We start from the raw sequence: 17,366 nt of genomic DNA, 5'->3' as shown, positions 1-17,366 counted from the left end.
AATTTAATCTGTCCTTATTATACATTTAGGTTGTTTCCAGTTTTTTTTTATCACAATAAACAATGACATGAACATCTTTTACATAAATTCATCAAGTGAAATTATTGTTTCATATATTTTTTTAATCATTTTCAACAAATGTGTTTTTTAAAGATCGTACTGGTATACTTTAATAGCATTGTATAGGAGAGTGCCTATTGCCCTTTCATAGAAGATAACTTCCTGATTTCCTTGTGGTTAATACTATTCTTTTGTACTCTGTTACTTAGAAAATGTCCACCATAAATTTTTTTTTTGTTATACTCATTTTAAAGGAACCCCGAAAGCTAAGTTATGCTGAAGTGTGCCAGAAGCCCCCTAAAGAGCCATCTCCAGTTCCTGTGCAGCCGCTGCGCGAACTTCGCTCCAATGTAGTGTCTCCTACCAAAAATGAAGAGAATGGAGCTCCTGAGAAGTCCATTGAGAAACCACATGAGAAGCCAGAAGCAAGGGCTAGTAAGGATTTTTCTGGCTTCCGAGGCAATACCATTCCCAGGGGAGCAGCTGGAAAAATCAGGGAACAGAGACGCCAGTTTGGCCATAGGGCTATACCTCAGGGAGTGACTCGACGTAATGGCAAAGAGCAATATGTGCCACCCAGATCACCAAAGTAAAAAAACAAAGAAACTATTCAAAAACTTCTCTCTCTTCCCATTAAACTGTAGCCGCCGTGGCTGTATTGAACTGTTTTGGAGGGGAGTGGGTAGCCAGGAAGGAAACAGGAGAAAGTATGTCTTTAAATCATTATGGATTTTGGAGTTATGAGTAGTAGAATCCCAAAATTCATCTCTAAAGTGATTTTAAAATGCTGGAGGATTCCAATCAGTATAAATATATATATATGTATACATATATAAAAATATAATTTTTCTATTTTTGTTTTTGATTTTAATTTGCAGAGATCTTCTGCCTGGAATCAATTTTGAGGGTTCAGATTTAGCTTGGGAAAAAAACATATTACACATCCTTCAGTATAAGAGATGAGGGAGTGAGAGAAAATATTTTTTGAAGAAGCATTTCTGTAAAATTAGATATTACTTTTTTTAATCTATTTAAAGTTTGGCTTGGAGAATGCCATCTCTGCCTATATGGCCTTGTGTTGCAAAGCAGATCAGTGGCTGGGGTGCCTGTCGTGTGAGTGTGTGCAAGAGTGATTGGAGCCAAATCTGTTGTCATGTTAGCAAATGATTTGAAAACTGAATGTAATACATACTTGAGTAGATTTTTTTTCCAGTTTGAAATGTAGTCTCTTTTTGACTTTACTAATATTTCATTCAACATGAAGTTGTTCAACTCTGATTGTACTTGGGAGATACCAATCAGTTTGATACTCAAGGAAAGAATGGGGGTTATTCAAAAAATTGAAAATCTGTCTTAGAGCTGAATGGATAGGTCAAATGGACTTTAGAGGTTTAAACAGCCTTGTGATTTTTTTCCCCCTAAAATAGGAAACTATTTATTTTTGTTACTTCATTTGTTACTCTCTGTTCTTTGACTACCAACCCCCCAAAGCAAAATAACCAACCACCTACATAATTGTATGTTTCTAACTGCCTCAACCAGCCTAATCAAATCATATAACTATTCTAAATTTCTGAATTGAACAGTGAAGTATTTATTCTTCTGTTCGTGTATTTAGAACTTTAGATCCCAGAATGGTAGGGCAGACTGACCCTACAGTAATTTATTTGTGTTAGTGTTAAAGGTGAAACATTGTAATTGACTCTCTTAAAGTGCTAAATAGTATAGAAGTAAAAATAATTTTTAAAGGCTTAATTTGGGGGCAACTTTTTCTATTTGCAATGTATTTATCATCTGCCTTCCTTTCCTTTCTCAAAAAAAGAAGTAATAAATACAGTTTGGACTTCACAAACAACCAGCAAGTCATGAGATTTTTAAGTTAAGGTAAGAGAGATAGTTGAAGAAAATTAATACATAGTTTCTCAGTGAATAAAGTTATAGCTCTCATATTAAATAGGCAAGTTTACATGCTGGTGTTTAGAAAATGGCTATAAAATATTAAAAACCATGTTGCATTAATCTGTTTTAAGTCATACCATTTTTGGAGTTCTATGTTAAGGTGGGGTTTGTTTTCTTTTTAGGGATAGTTTGTAATAGTAGTAACTGTCCCTCATGTTAGTGAATTACATATGTACAAATTGAAACTGTAAATTGTGAACACTGGAAAGCACCATTGTGACATAGAGTAAACATCTTAGTAATATATTAAAATGAATGTAAATGGAGGTTAAAATTACATTACTGTGAAACTCATCTTCCAACTCTAAGTTAAGCTTTGGAGATTTGTATTAGTAGGTAACCGTTCAAAGCTTTGAAAACACTGCACATTTCTGTACAAGCCAGAATTATCATTTCTTTGTAATTTATTCAGCTTGGCAATTGCTTTTGATTTGGTGGATTGATAACGTGGTATAATATATTTAAGTAGTTTGAAACTATTTGTTTCTACACACTATTTTTTTAAATCATCTACTAGGTGAAACATACAATTAAACTGCCTGTGCTAAAATTTGGGGGAAGTTTAGGTCCTTTAAAAAAAGTATTAATAATCATTGACTACATCTATGATAAAAGTGCTTATTTTGGTTTACTTAGAAAATGCTGCAGTTGGTGGAAATGATAAACATTTAAAGTGTTAACACTCTGTGAATGCATTGGATTTAAGAGAATAAACATTTTATAAAAATCACTTGGCAAGGATTATAAACTGAATTATTGCACTTAAAACGAAACATGACTTTTTTCACAATGTGTCACAGAAGTGGGCTTGTATTACTTGTATGCTTGTGTGACTTACCCAACTTCTAAAAACTATTCTACTTGAAACACAAGAAGAGTCTTCTTTTTGAAGAAAGCAAGTGCTTTTGCCTAAAATATTATTGAAAGTAGAAATTTAAAGACATGACCTCTTGAAATTTCATATAAAATATATTGTTTTAATTTAATTTGTCTCATTACAGCTAATAGCTCTCATTTTGATGGGGTGTACAGAGAAGAATAAATATGTGTGTGTACATAAAATATATATATTCACAGTATGTATTTAGCATTTATTTTATTACAGCAGATTTAAGGTTTGTATGTAAATGAGGTTTATGAAACTTGGCTTCCCCCTCCCCTGCCCCCTACTCCCAGCATTACTCTGTAACTGATGAGGGTTGGGCATTCATTGTAGTTCAGCTATTTATTTGGTTCTTTAGAAGGAGGAATTTAAATGTCAATTTTTTCTCTTCATCCTTATGGCTTAACACTTTCTTGGGTTGTTGGAGGCTGAAAGTAGATACAAATGATACTGTGTGTATGGTACAGTGATTTTCTGCCATAGTTCTTATTGCATGAGGAGAACAAGTCATGCAGATTCATCACCTTACACTCCATAGAGAAGGTTTATAGAGATATTGCAAAATCTGTGTCCATTTTCTATCCTGATAATTAAGGTTTTCATGATATCTAGGGCCTGTCTCTAATCGGAGTAACTACATTTTTGCATACATACACTGGCATTCAAAAGAATGATCATTTTTCAACTGGATTTTGGAAGAAGATAAAATCTTTCAGTGATAATGGGTTTTTATTGTCATGTGCTCAGTATGCATGTGATCAAATGACATGCAGTTTTTAAATTTATTTTTGTTTTCTAAAATTAAGGTAGCTCGAATATTGTTTCACATTCCTTTTTCTTTTTAAATAACGAGGTTGGCTTTGCAAAAGGCTTAAATAATGAAATATTAGCATCTGCTGTAATAGAAAATAGTATTTAAAAGTTACTGAATACTTTGGTTTTATTAGTTATGGCCTTAATATTTAGTTTTTTAGCTTACATATTCTCTGGTTTTACTTTGACACAGTTGAGCAGCACTGGGGTTAAGTCTTTGATGTTTATGTTGGCCATGTATATTAACCATATTTTAAAAGTATCCATTTTGTTTTTACAGAAAAGGTAAAATGCAAGAGGGCAATATGTTCCTTTTGAGAGATTTTTATAACTTCTTAACTATACGATGGGGTTTTTTTCCTAATTTTTTATATTTCTTACAATTTGGTAGCTGTTAATTTAACTGTAAGCTTTTTGGTATATACTAATTTAGCTAGTCTCAGCTTCCAAGAAGATACATCAGCATTTCAGTTTTCATTAGCTAAATGAAGACATTTTAAGAAGTTGAAAGAAAATTTTTCTAGTTGAGAATAAATTCTCTTTCAAAAATTCATCTGATTATTAAATAATACAAAAGTTTTTTAGCTAAGAACTTCTTATAAATTGTTGAATAGATGGTTCCTAAAAGTACAACTCAGATACCAACAGGCTGTGTTTAAAATAAAATGGTTTTATTTTCAGTTTTGCAGCACAAAACAGTCATTAGCATATAATATAAAGAAACATCCACACTGATTTTTTTTTTCCCCCCTGATTCTGGTGTCCCTTGAGCGACATCTTTAGATGTTCCAGTTGACGGTCAGAACCAATTACATGGCTTCTATATTGTCCATTGCTTAGGTTTGTTCCTGTTGTCAAAACCGTTCCCCCCCATCCCCCCCAAAAATGGTGTGACACATGCTCATGCGTATTATGTTGAAATGAGTACATCCTTGTATTTGTATTTTTGTTTTCAACATTGCCAAGGTGCTATGGGAAATTAAAGTAACAAAAATTAGAAAAATAAATAAAATTATTTAAAAGCAGGACTGGTTTCCTTTTCTCTAGGTGGTTTATGTCTAATGAGTACTTGTATGTACTTTTTGATAATTTTATGTTTCCCACTCTCCAGTTACATCCCTATTCCCATCTCAGCTGGTTTTTTATTTTGTTTTGGGGTGGGGAGAGGAGGCAGGATAGATTTTATCTGTAAAGTTGAAGGCAGAGAGCTAGAAAATTCTGGAGTTTTCTTTTTATTATTTGTATTAGAAGCAGTAGAAGGAGAAAAAATCACAGGGTGATGTGCAGCTTAAGGATTTTGCCTTCATTGGGCAGATTATGACCTTGACTTGGTCATGTAAATTCTCAGCTTTTTAAACTCTTATTTCCACGAGAAAACCACTAGGTTACCCTTACCTTTTCAGCCACATTTTTGCTTCGATGGTATCAAACCCTAAAGTTAAAAGGTTTTGATAGTCTTTTAAAGGGAAAGTTCACTGGGAAATTTAAATGGGTTTATTAAACTTTTTAAAACTACGATAAGGCAAAAATGGAAAAGCTGAGTGAATCTCTAGCTTTTTAACAGCTGTTATCTGCAAATTAATGTGGCAGCTCAACTTTTACCTAATAAATGCAGTAGTTCCCCACCCCCCTTTTCTGCAGTTTTGCTTTTTGAGTTAAAATGGATACATATTTCAAGGATCACATCACTGAGATACCATATATATTTATGTCTTGTTAGAAAATATTAACCGAAGTATGTCTCCAAGTTTAAATTTCAATGATATGCCTGGAAGTTTTAATGAAAAGTTTAACATTACTACTAAAGAATTGTGAATTTCCTTAAGAGTCTCAAAACTATCAAGAATGTCTTTCATTTGTATGAGGGTTTAAAGGAATTGGGTTTTAGTTTCTTCATAATGCTCCCAAATAAGGACCTTCTTTTTCTTCAGATGTGGGAAGGAGCAAGCTAACTAAATGTTATCTTTTAAAATTCATTTTTGCCAGCTCTTGTGCATATATTTGAAGTTGTACTGTTTCCTTTGCGTACCTACTGTATTAGACAATGAACTGTAGTTGGATTTCAGCCTCCCTTTAATATTATGTAGGCTATTATCTTTACACACTTGTATTTTGAATGATGCTTTTAAGTTCCTAATTTTGGTTTTTTTGGCATTCCAAATTCGTCCTATACAAGTAACTGACCATAACTTGTCAAAACTGAGGGCATTGACTTAGTATTAAAGCTAATCGTGATAGGTGAAGTGGTCATTCTACCAGTATTTATTGCATGCTATATTCCAGGCAGTGTGTTAGGCAGCAAAAATAAGATTCCTGCCCTTATGGTGCTTAGCATGAAATAGTCATATAACTAACTGCAAAATTAGACAAGTAGTAAATATGAAAAGTGGAATTAGAATCTATGCTGTTGGAGTGGAGGATGATTCAGGGATAGAATGCTTCCTTGAGAAAGAGGGAAGAATGATAATTTAGGTGAGCAGGAGGCGGTGTTCCAGAGAAAAAGTTTGCACATACCACTTTGTAATGTACTGGGAGAATTGTAAGGTCCTATAAATACAGCATGGGGAGCATCGTTCCATCTTCCAAACTGGAAGATGGGATTTAAAATTTGTGTATCAGAGAACAAGATGAGAGACCAGTTGGGTTATACCTCATGTATAGTTGGAGCAAAGTGGAATATTTGAGAAGCTTTTAGGAACAAGGATTTGAATGGATTAGATATGCAGGAAGAGAGGAAGGTACCAAAATGATTTCATGAATTTGTGGCTTTGGCACTGGATGGAAGTTTGTGCCATTCATCGCAATTGGATACATTGGCAAAGAAACGGGAGGGAAATATGAGTACAGTACTAAAAATTATTCCTTTTAAGTTCAAAAAACAATTTATCTCTAGCACAGGGTGGTTTTCATTAGATTCTTTGAGCTAATTTTAAAAGTGTTTGGTACAGGGCTAAAAATTGGTTTATATATATGCCCCTATTTCTCTAAGTTGTTACCTTAAATCCAATCCTCTCCCACCTTGGGCAGTCTCCAGACCACTATCTTATACTAAGCACTTAACATATGATTTCATTCAAGTCCTCACCAATAAGATCTGTGACATAGTACTGGAGAGGAATAAAAAGCATAAAGCTTGTCATGACTTCATTACCTCTAAACATTTTATTTGTTATGAACTTATTTTTTTATCTGTAGATCCCGAAAAGACAATTCATGACCACCTTAGCAAACTAATTGTGTCCTAGAAATAATGACACTCATAAACATGGCTTGAAAGTTGTAGAATTTGCATATCAAACTTTCTACTTTCTTGAATGAAGTTATAGGCCCCATAACTATTGCCAACTCTGCTACTAATCTTGGTGTATTTAAGCAAGTCATTAAATTCTCTCAGCTTGTTTACTCATCTGCAAAATTAGGGAGAAACTCTTCAAAGGTTTCAGATGTAAACATAAAATTAAATTTAAAAAAATTCTTGTATCTTACCACTAACTTATTCTCTTGTGGGTGTATAGCTATTTGTGCTGCATTCCAGTTTTCATCAGTATTTAAACTTTCAGAAAAAACGTAACTCTCCATGACCTTAATTGTTCCATTTATGACCATTTTGATCTTTGATCTTAACATACCTACTCTAAAGGTACTAGGTGGACAAGATGCTAAAATTATGACATTCCTGCCCTTAATAATTTTAGAGCTGAGCATTACAAGTCAAAATACTGCTATAAAGTGTTATGAATGCTTTGATAGTATTAGAAATACACAGAAAATAGTAGTCAGCCCTCCTTGTGATGAAATACTATATATATCTCCTGAATGAACTGAAACAGCTATGGTGTCAAAAGAAATATTGAAAGAGCAAGATAGATTGACATGTAGCATTTGACACCTTTTATTCATAGTTTTAAAATTACTATATATTTGTGGATACATTTAGTAAGAGTATAAAATTGTACTAATATGTTTGGGAATGATCCCAGCTGCAAGATGGTGGATACCTTTTTATTTTTGTTAATAAATGAGCTTAATGATACATTGCTCTTCACACAGATGGCTACAGAGACAAACTAGAATCCAGGAATATACTACTATGGAATACAGACCAATTAGCCAGATCTAAGATAAACCGGCTTCTTAAAACTACCTTGTAAACATCACAGCACTTCTTCTATCCAAAATGACCCTAATCTCATGAAAACAGCCATTGTAGGGGAACCAGAAACCGAGCTCTGTGGTTGAAAGTAAAAACCAAAGGAAAAATAGCAATTCAGTGGGTACTTGGTGAAAGCAGGGTATCTGGTGCCCTTCACTTGCTGCTTCAGTCTTCTTACTCTTGCTCTTTTTGTCCCTCTTCTTCAGCCCATCCATGTTAGCTCTCAGGTTTGAATAAGCCATCTGAAACTTACTTCTTTGGAGCTCACCACAGTGCTGATCTTTTTCCCATCAGTAGCTCTTAACAGACACTTGTCTGAGGATTCAAAGCCCTCCGCAGAACCTTTTCTTGGAATGGGTGTAGTTCTACCATCGTACTTCAGGGTGTTGAACACGCTGCCCTGCAAACGGCACTTCTGGAAGAGCCAAGTTAGCTGTCAGGAAATGCTCACTCTCAAACAGCACCATTCCTGTTCTGCTGGATCTGCTTGGTCAGCATAAGATCCATACAATTGGAGCCAGAAGTTCCGCCCTTGGATACCTTTTAAATAACCTTTGGAGATGGAGGAAAGAAGGTAAATAATAGCAGGGAAGCATGTATAGGGCCTTTGAATGTATCTATAATGTCTTTAAAGTTCTGAAGCAGAAATCAGTGGTGGGATGGGTACACAGGTATAATTCTCTGCACTTAGAAACATTTTCAAAAAAATTTTTTTTTAAAATATAAAAAGTAGAGGAAAAGGAGTTTCCAAACGATATCAGCATTAAATGTTTTGACGAGCAGCAGGAGAAAAATGCTAAGGAAATTAAAGAAGAAAGTTCCAATATAGAGGGATACTCAAGATAAATGCAACATAAGTGAGATGACTTAAGAGACATTAAATTTGACAATTGGGCAGTTACTTGTAACTATTACCAAATTGATTCAACAGACTATGAGTGGAAGCCTGATAACAGAGGGTTGAAAAGAGATTGGATGATAATTACAGGTGAACTAGTGGCCTACTTTAAACGCCAAGTTGTGGAACTGGATCCAAGTGCATTATCTTATGCTGGCCCCTGTCTATCCCTTTCCCCCTCCTCTCTCCCACTTTTTCTTATCCTGCCTAGTCTACTAGCTCTGTGTTGGTTTCTTTCTCAAGTGGGCTCTCTCTATGTAACAGAAAAGATTTACCAGTAGCAGTTATATGTTTACATGGTCCTTGCATCAACTTCCAGATGAGGAAAGAGTCTCCCTCCCAATGTCCATATAGCAAATCTTTAATACGACAGGACAAATCACCCTCAGGAGTTCTGGGCTTTTATGACCTCATAGCTTATGATCCCCAGAGATCAAGAGACATGACACTTTTAGCATCTACTTATCTAGTTATTTCTTATCAATTATGGCTAGAATTCTATCCTTGATTATTGGAGAGTTTTTAAATCTATTTGAATGTTTATTAGCCATTTATTTGTTACTTATTTTTTTTTATCAGGTTGTCATTTTTTGTTGTTTATTAGTAGGGCTTTTAAAAAATATTCTGGATATTTCATTGTCAAATATATGGAAATGTATTCTTATCCATAATTTTTATTTTTAAATTTATTTTAGCTTAAACAACAGAAATTTATTCTTTCACAGTTCTGGAGGCTAGAAATCCAAAGTCAAGGTGCATCAGGACCATGCTCCACCTGAGACTCAGGTCAAATCCTTCCTGGCCTCTTCTTGCTTCTGGTGGTGGCTGGCATCCTCGGTGTTCCTCAGTGTGCAGCTGCATCACTCTACTCTCTGCATGTTGTCACACAGCCTTCTCTCTGTGTGTCACTGTGTCTTCTCTTAATGCTCTTCCCCCGTGTCTCTCTCTCTTTTTGTAAGGACACCAGTTATAGTTGGTTAAGGGTCCACCCTGCTCCAGTATGACCTCATATTAACTAGCTATATCTACAATGATCCTGTTTCCAGAAAGGTCTCATTCTATTCTTATCCATAATTAAAAAAAAAATTTAACTTTCATATGGTGTTTTATATATTTAATTGTTTCTGAGGTCACATATATTAACCTTTTCCAATACACCTCTCTTAGGAAAGCCTTCACTATCCTGAAGTTAAATATTTTTTCCTCTAGTTTCATCTAATACTCTAATAACTTTGCTTTTTAAATTTTAGCTTTTAAGTACATTCAGTTTTTTGGGGTACATTATAAAAAGTATTTATTTTTTTCTGAATAGTTATTTGTTTGAAAATGATTTTGTGTTGAATACATAATCTTTTCTCTCTGATTTGATGTGATAATGAAATCTGATTTCATTAAGGAAATCCCTGGTTATACATGAGTCTGTTTCTTCAATATTTATCAAATTCCTTTTATCTATTCCTACACTAATAATATCCCTGTTTTAACTCCTATATCTTTTAGTGTATTTCATTATTTGAAAGGGAAAATTGCTCCCATGGTTGTTTTTGTTTAGAATAGCTATTGTTGCAATTTTTTCCTTTTAATATGGCTTTTAGAAGTACCTAACAAATTTTATTTAAAAAATTTTGTTGGGGCTTTTTGAGACACACTTCTCTTGCTCAGGCCCGCTTCCATGACAGGAAGTATACTTTCTCTTCTAATAAAGCTTTTCTTTTCAGTTTAAAAAAAAAAAACTTCGTTTTTTACTGATATTACATAGGAAATTTTGAGAGAACCGACACTACAAAAAATTATTGAGTCTTGCTACTAAAGAACATGCATGTTTATCTTCTCTTTCATCATTTAGACTTAATTTTTCTAATGATTAGTCTTCCTTCATGACTTATTGGTTTTGAGGCTTGTAGATTTTTAGCATATTTTCACATCTGGTCAGGCAAATCCCCCTTTTAAGTTTTTTATTTTCAATTTTTCTTGACTTTTCTTGAACATTTTATCTTTTACTTAAACTTTAGGATCAGCTTGTCAAGTTCTGATTTAGAAAATAATTTTAATAAAAATGGCATTGATTTTTATAAATAAATTTTTGGACTTTTGACATCTATGATATTGAGAATATCTGGGAATAAGTAACTGTTATTAAAGTAATCATCATCATCTTATTTTCCCATTTAGTTATTCTTTTATATCATTCAGTTATAGCTATTACAGTTTTCTCCATTTCAGTCTTGTACGTTTTTTTAAAATTAATTAATTTTTTAAATGGTGACATTGGCCTTGTACATTTCTTGTTAGGTTTATTACAACTTATGTTTTGCTGTAGCTGTGATTGGACTTTTCTTTCAATTGATCATTGCTGTAAGACAGGAAGGTTATTTACTTTTACATGTTGATAATCTTAAGCCACTTTATAAAAACTTTCATAATAATTCTGGTAGAACTAGACTGTAAGCTCTATGAAAGAATGGACCTTCAAACACTGTATCCCTAGCACCTACATAGGGTCTAACATGTTACATTAACTCAGTATGTTTGAATGAATGAAAGATGGTATTTTAGTTTATTTTCTTTGATTTCTGGGTAGACAATATTTCCAGTTTTTCAACTATTATAATTATGAGACTTTAAATTTCCTCTGTAGGTTCATGTTTTGAAGTACCCTTTCTCTTACATATACATCGATATTAGATAAAATGGAAAATGTAAGATTACAAAGCTATGATTTCATGCAGAAATAAGAAATATTCCTCTGTAATTAAAAAGTTTGGTTATGGAAACTTTTAAATATATATAAAAGTAGAATAGTATAATTAACCTGTATATTTCTATTACCCAACTTCCATTATGATCTCAGCCAATATTACTTCATCTATACACTGATCTTTTTCCCATCCCACCCCCAATGGATTACTTTGAAACAAATCTCAGAATATAATTTAACCCATATATCTGAGTATGTTTTCCCTTTAAAAAGCATTCTTTTAAAGTTATATAATCACATTGCTGTTACCATATGAAAATTATAACAATAATTCCTAACCAATGTTTAAATTTTCTTGATTCTCATAAAATTTTTTTCTTTTTATATCTCTGATATATAGGCTCCACTTCCATATGTTTATTTTCTTGGTGATTCATTTATGATCTATTAATTTTAAATGCAATAAAAACATAAAGCAGTGAACCAAAGCTTTTATACTGTGGAATTTTGGGGACAAGACAGGCAAAATAGGCTGAGTTTGGATCCAGCAGTGTAATGGAAACAAAAATTATTCTGTGTGAAGGAAGAGTAATTGAGGACCAGGCTCATTGCTTGAGACTGGGAGGTCTGTAGTCAGGTATGAACAATGGCAAACAAAATAATGATAAAATAAAAAAATTTTTAAAACCCCACACAGCCAACAACCTGCTGCCACCTGAAAAGAAGTCTTAAGTGAAGCTATGAGCGTGAGAAAGTAGAAAGAAGATATCATGGGCATGAGAAAGGGAGCTGAATCAAACCCTTTTTTCTAAGCTTGGTGACTACCCTGGCTATATCACCAATATTATGGTATAAATATTTTGAATAACCAATTTAAGACATGGTACTAAAGTGGGTCTTCAGGAGTCTGGACAAAAGCAAATAAGGTTAATTGAGAGTGGCCGAAGACTAGTAGGGTGAGGCTCATTCACAAGAAAAGAGCCAGAATGGCAGAATATGAACCTCTGTAAAGCCACTCCTCCATAAAAGCTAGTATTCTCTTTTTCTACTGCCTGCCAGCATTTCACTTAAGATCATAGTGAGAAAAGGTGCCTTTCTTTTTAAAGTACACCTCAGCCTCTCCCAGTAACATGTCACACAACACACTTAGGAAAACCTTCCTAATATTTCCCCAAACCTTCCTAAATTGAAGAGACCTTATTGTATGCTCCTTCTGTTTCCTCCAAGGTTTCAGATTGACAAGAACAAAAAAATTTCCACGTTAATAATGTGATGTTGGCTCATCTCACACAAAACTTTTTTGTTTGTGGAATGTCTTCCAGTTTACACAGACTTTCTTATAAGGTTATAATTGTAGGTAGGTTTTATGTAACCTAAATTTCCCCACTATTCAGTTTAGGGATATAAGTGAGAGCTTATTAACATGAATACAAAGATTTTGTTGCTTCTGCCTATAGGCAAGAGACTCCCTGACAAAGATCCCCCACTTCTTCACCCTGTTCTTCACCCAACTCAGGCATCTTTGAGTATTCCCAGGAGGTAGGATCATTCCAGGCTGCTACTTTCTGCCATCACCTTTAGGACTCTGTGGCTGTCCCTCTGTTCCAAGCTTTTGTTTGCCTCTCTTGCCACTGCCACTGTCTTCTGAAAGTATAATTATCCAAGAACCTGGCAGAGTTCTCAGGATTTTCCTCACTTGTCTCCCTTATCAGAGAGAGATCTTTCCCAGAGTCTGCTCCTTCTCCCCTCAAGACTTCCCTTTATGTCTCTTTAGCAGGAATGGGGTGATATGCTAATGACTTAGCAGCGAGGAGGCCGACAATCTTGTGTTTTCAGCTTCTATGGTGGTAGGTGAGCTCTCTAGACAAAATAGAAGAGGAAATGGACTTTGGGTAGACAGCTCGCAGCCTCTGTCACAGCTCACTCAATTGCGGCAAACTTTTAATCCATTATACACAATTTAAAATATGTATATAATTCACTTACATGAAATCTCATCCCCTCCCTCAAAGGGAGGTAACATCATGTAGCTATCTCCTCCAGGAATAAGTCCAGGACATCTGGGATTATGCAATCTTCTGGTCTGGAGATGAGTCCTCACGGACCAGCAATCTGGAGTTACAAAAGTTAACTGTCTTCAACACATCCAATGGTTCTCAGAGGGTGGTTCTCAAAACAGTGGCATCAATGTCACCATGAAGCTAGTTACAAATGTAAATTATTGGGCCACGTCCAAAACCTATGAAATCAGACACTCGAGTTGGACCCAGTAATTTGTGTTTTAATAACTTTTCCATGTGGTTCTGATACAAAAAACAATGCTAGATGAGAAAATGTGAGTAAAATAATACTCCTATTCCAAAAAAGGAAATATGCAATAGACACTATTCCTGAGCAGATAGCAACTCCCCCACCCCTTTTTTTGGTATCTGTTTGTTGTTTAACAACTTAGCAGCTTATATTGGGAAAGACTTAGCAGCTTATATTGGGAAAGACTTTTTGCTCATTTGTGTTGGTCATTTGGGCTGCACTCACACTTGTGGACCTATGATCACTGGGCAATATGTGGTCTCACTTACATACTTTGTGGTTGTTTGGGTTTTGCCTGGAGCAATGAAGGTAGCTGGGCCATATCTCTCCTCACCTTATAGACTAGCTCACACTTGATCACAATACAGTGGTCTCAGATTCCAAAAGCAGAAAGAGAGGGAGCAAGCCGCAATGCATAAGCACTTTCCAAGTCTCTGTGTCAGGGTTGATGTTGTCTCATTGGCTAAAGCAAGTTATATGATCAAAGATATATAAGAGGGGTCTGTCTGCCTAAGGGTAGTGAATAGAAGTAGGGGTGGATGTTATTGCAGCCTTTTTGTAAATAATCTACGGTACTGCCTGATGGAACTACCTTGGCAAATGGAGAAAATTTGTTAGCTAGTCTAGCAGCCTCTGGTCCAGATCTCTGAGAGTGTCTAAGTTATCCATTGTCCTTCACTGGCATACTTTATATAGGCATTAAGTGTATGTCACAGAACTTTGGCAGCTGTTTTTTTTGGTGGAAGTTGGGAGTTTAGGGATTGCTTAAGTGTTGAACAATTAGAGGTACTTAAAGCCAGGTTTGGCGTATGTTTGGCAATACATTTGCTGCAAAAAGTTAGTGGGCTTCTGGATTATTTAACCCAGTCAATTTTATGTGCTAATGAAGCAGATGAAAATTGTGTCTAAACCTGTGCTGTCCGATGTGGTAGCCACTAGCCACACACGTAGTTATTGAACACTTAGTTGAAATGTAGCTAGTCTGAATTGAGATGTGCTGTTTCTTTTTACTTTTTAAAGTAACTGCTGGAAAATTTAACATCATACATATAGTTCACATGATATTTCTACTGGACAGCACTTATCACTGATAAAACCTGAGAATTTCTGCCTCACAACTATTGTCTCCCTACTTAGCAAATACTTCTTTAGTTTAAAGTTCTGTTCCTTGAGATGATTTGAAATTAATGACCCCAGGTAGAGAATACCATCCTCCCTAAATCTAAGTTTTTTTTTCTGCTAGGTTTGTATTCTTTACTCAGTTTAGCCCCTTCGAATAACGAAAACTGATGAGGTCCTTCAGAGATCTGGAGCCCCAATCTCTTAAATTTTATCTTCTGTTAAATCTCTTACATTCTCGATTCTGTTTATTCTAGCTTTTACTTGGGAATGGAAGAGGTTGGCTTCCCCAAACCACAAAACTCCACTCTGTCATCCCTGTTAATCTGGATTAAAGCCTGAAAAGCTTCTAAGCAAAGCCAAATGCTCCCCACCTGTCCTCAGTTGGAACATACTCAGACTGTTTATATCTTTTATGAATTTACTGAAAGCCACATCAAAGAGCTCACACCCCAAATCCTAAATTTTTCTGATTATTTCCCCTAGCAAAACAACCCTTGTCTATAACAGGATCTGTGTCATACTCGACAATTTGCAACCACACTCAGCCATTTCATATTTGGCTCACCTGTAATATCCCATTTTTGGTAACAAATTCAGTATCGGATGAGAAGCTTTCAGTTGTAAGTAGCAGAATATTGAACTAAAAAATGCTTTAAACCTATTTTCTCATATAACAAGGAGAAGCTCAATATAGTTGGTTCCATGATTTGTTATTTTAGCAGACCAAGTCTGTCAAGGTCTAGGTAATGTCTCTGTACTTTCCTTTGTTTTCTTTTATGGTTGCAAGATGACTGCTGGTGCACTGAGTAGGACAATATCTAAAGACAGGAAGTAAAAGCTGCAGTTTTTCCTTGTGCATCTCCCATCAGGGAGGAAAATCTTCCCCAGATACTCTCTTTCCAATAGTTCCTTCAGTGGATCACACACCTGTCAAAGAAAGTGGGAAAGTATTTAGCATATCCAGCCTTACTAGGAGTTGTTGTGGTCTGCTGACAAGGGAAAAGGGCTATTGGGAGGATAAACAAGACCACTGGCTAAGGCTGTGTAACAAAGCACCCCAAACTTAGTGGCATAAAAGAATAACCATTTTATTATCCTCACAGGCATTAGGACAGGGCACAACAGGAATAGACTCTTTGTTCCACATTGTTTGAGACCTTAGCTAGGAAGACTAGAATATCTGGGGGCTAGAGTCAGTCATCTGGAGGTTTCTTCATCCTGGCTCATGATGACTAGAAGGCTGGGACCACTGGGCAGAGCACCTCACATGGGCTTCTATGTGGCAGCTCCCTGCATGGCTGCTGGGTGTCCTGGGAGGAGGGTCCAGAGAGAGGTTCTCTGGAGATGGAGCATTCCAAGAGAACCAGAAGAAGCTGTGTGGCCTTGAAAGTCACATAGTATCACTTCTACCATATTCTATTGGTCAGAGCAGTCAGAAACCCATTCAGATTCAGGGGAGGGGACAAGGACCTTGCTTTTTGATGAAAGAAATGTTGATAAATCCGCAACCTTAAGGAAAAAAAAAAAAAACAACTGCAATAGTCCTCCTGTAAAACAGAAAACATACACGCATATATTCCCACAAATTCTCCTTACATTGTTGCGGTTAAAAGGAAATTTCAAAGTTTACCCTCAGCGAGACATGATGTCACATTCTTCCTTTTCTCAAGCTGAAATTCTTTTCTCAACTTAAAAATTTTTTTTTTCCATCCCATGAATAACATAAAACACTGTTTAGAAACTAGTGGCTAACAAATCATGGAACCAACTATATTGAGTTTCTATCAGAATCCCCCAAATTCTGAAGGGGGGTTTTGGCATTAAAAAAAAGATTCAATATTATTAAATAATGAGTATGAATGACAATTTAAAGCAACTGTTCAGTAGCTCCTGTTTAAAGCACACAAATATTTGGATCCTCCTTATAGTGAAATAAAATATTAAAATTTTGGAATACCTATTGAGTCACACACTGAAGAGGATAAAAAGATAAAGACTAAGTTCCTCTCTTGCAAGTAGTTAGAAGACTAGGCAGGAGGAACTGGATTCTCTCTCCACTGTCTTAAGTACTAGAACTGAAACAGAAACAAAGAGTTCCTGGCAAATGGAACCGGGAAGCCCCAATAAAAGAAGTGGCCTGTGTTCAAGTCCTTACAAACGGGTAGATGTCAACCAGGGCAAAATGGAGGAAGGGAAAAGACAAAGGCATATACTACTAAGTGAAAAGAGCTGGGTAAAGTATGGACTTGGTTCCACCGAAAACTATTTGCACTTGTGTTCATTAAAGATCAAAAGCTGCGTGTCCACGCCATCTATTCCTTACACGGCCTGTGCAGAATTCGGGGTGGCAAGCTTGGGCTCGTCGTTTCATGGGCTTCCAGGAAGAGGGCGCCATAAGCCCACGAGTCCTGAGTGTGGCTTGGCTGTGGAGGCGGAGCGTCCTCGGCCCGGGGGCGGGGCAGGCGCGCTC

The 17,366-nt window shown here is 35.6% G+C and overlaps 1 protein-coding gene across 7 annotated transcripts in view; it reads left to right on the top strand.

The window, feature by feature from the left end:
* The window catches only part of LARP4 (La ribonucleoprotein 4), a 144,122-nt gene extending 140,954 nt beyond the window's left edge, over nt 1–3,168 (top strand). For all 7 annotated transcript variants that reach the window (XM_016151829.2, XM_036236240.1, XM_036236239.1 and 4 more), the window contains one exon: nt 315–3,168. In XM_016151829.2, the coding sequence (XP_016007315.1) occupies nt 315–653 (339 nt within the window). In that variant the 3' untranslated portion in view covers nt 654–3,168. The remainder of the gene's footprint in view (nt 1–314) is intronic.
* Nucleotides 3,169–17,366: the final 14,198 nt, after the last annotated feature.

The sequence above is a fragment of the Rousettus aegyptiacus genome, unplaced genomic scaffold (assembly GCF_014176215.1).
Source record: "Rousettus aegyptiacus isolate mRouAeg1 unplaced genomic scaffold, mRouAeg1.p scaffold_m13_p_2, whole genome shotgun sequence".
In the NCBI taxonomy this organism is placed as follows: Eukaryota; Metazoa; Chordata; class Mammalia; order Chiroptera; family Pteropodidae; genus Rousettus; species Rousettus aegyptiacus.
The sequence above is the reverse complement of the archived record's forward strand: the minus strand, read 5'-3'. Positions and strand labels throughout refer to the sequence as shown.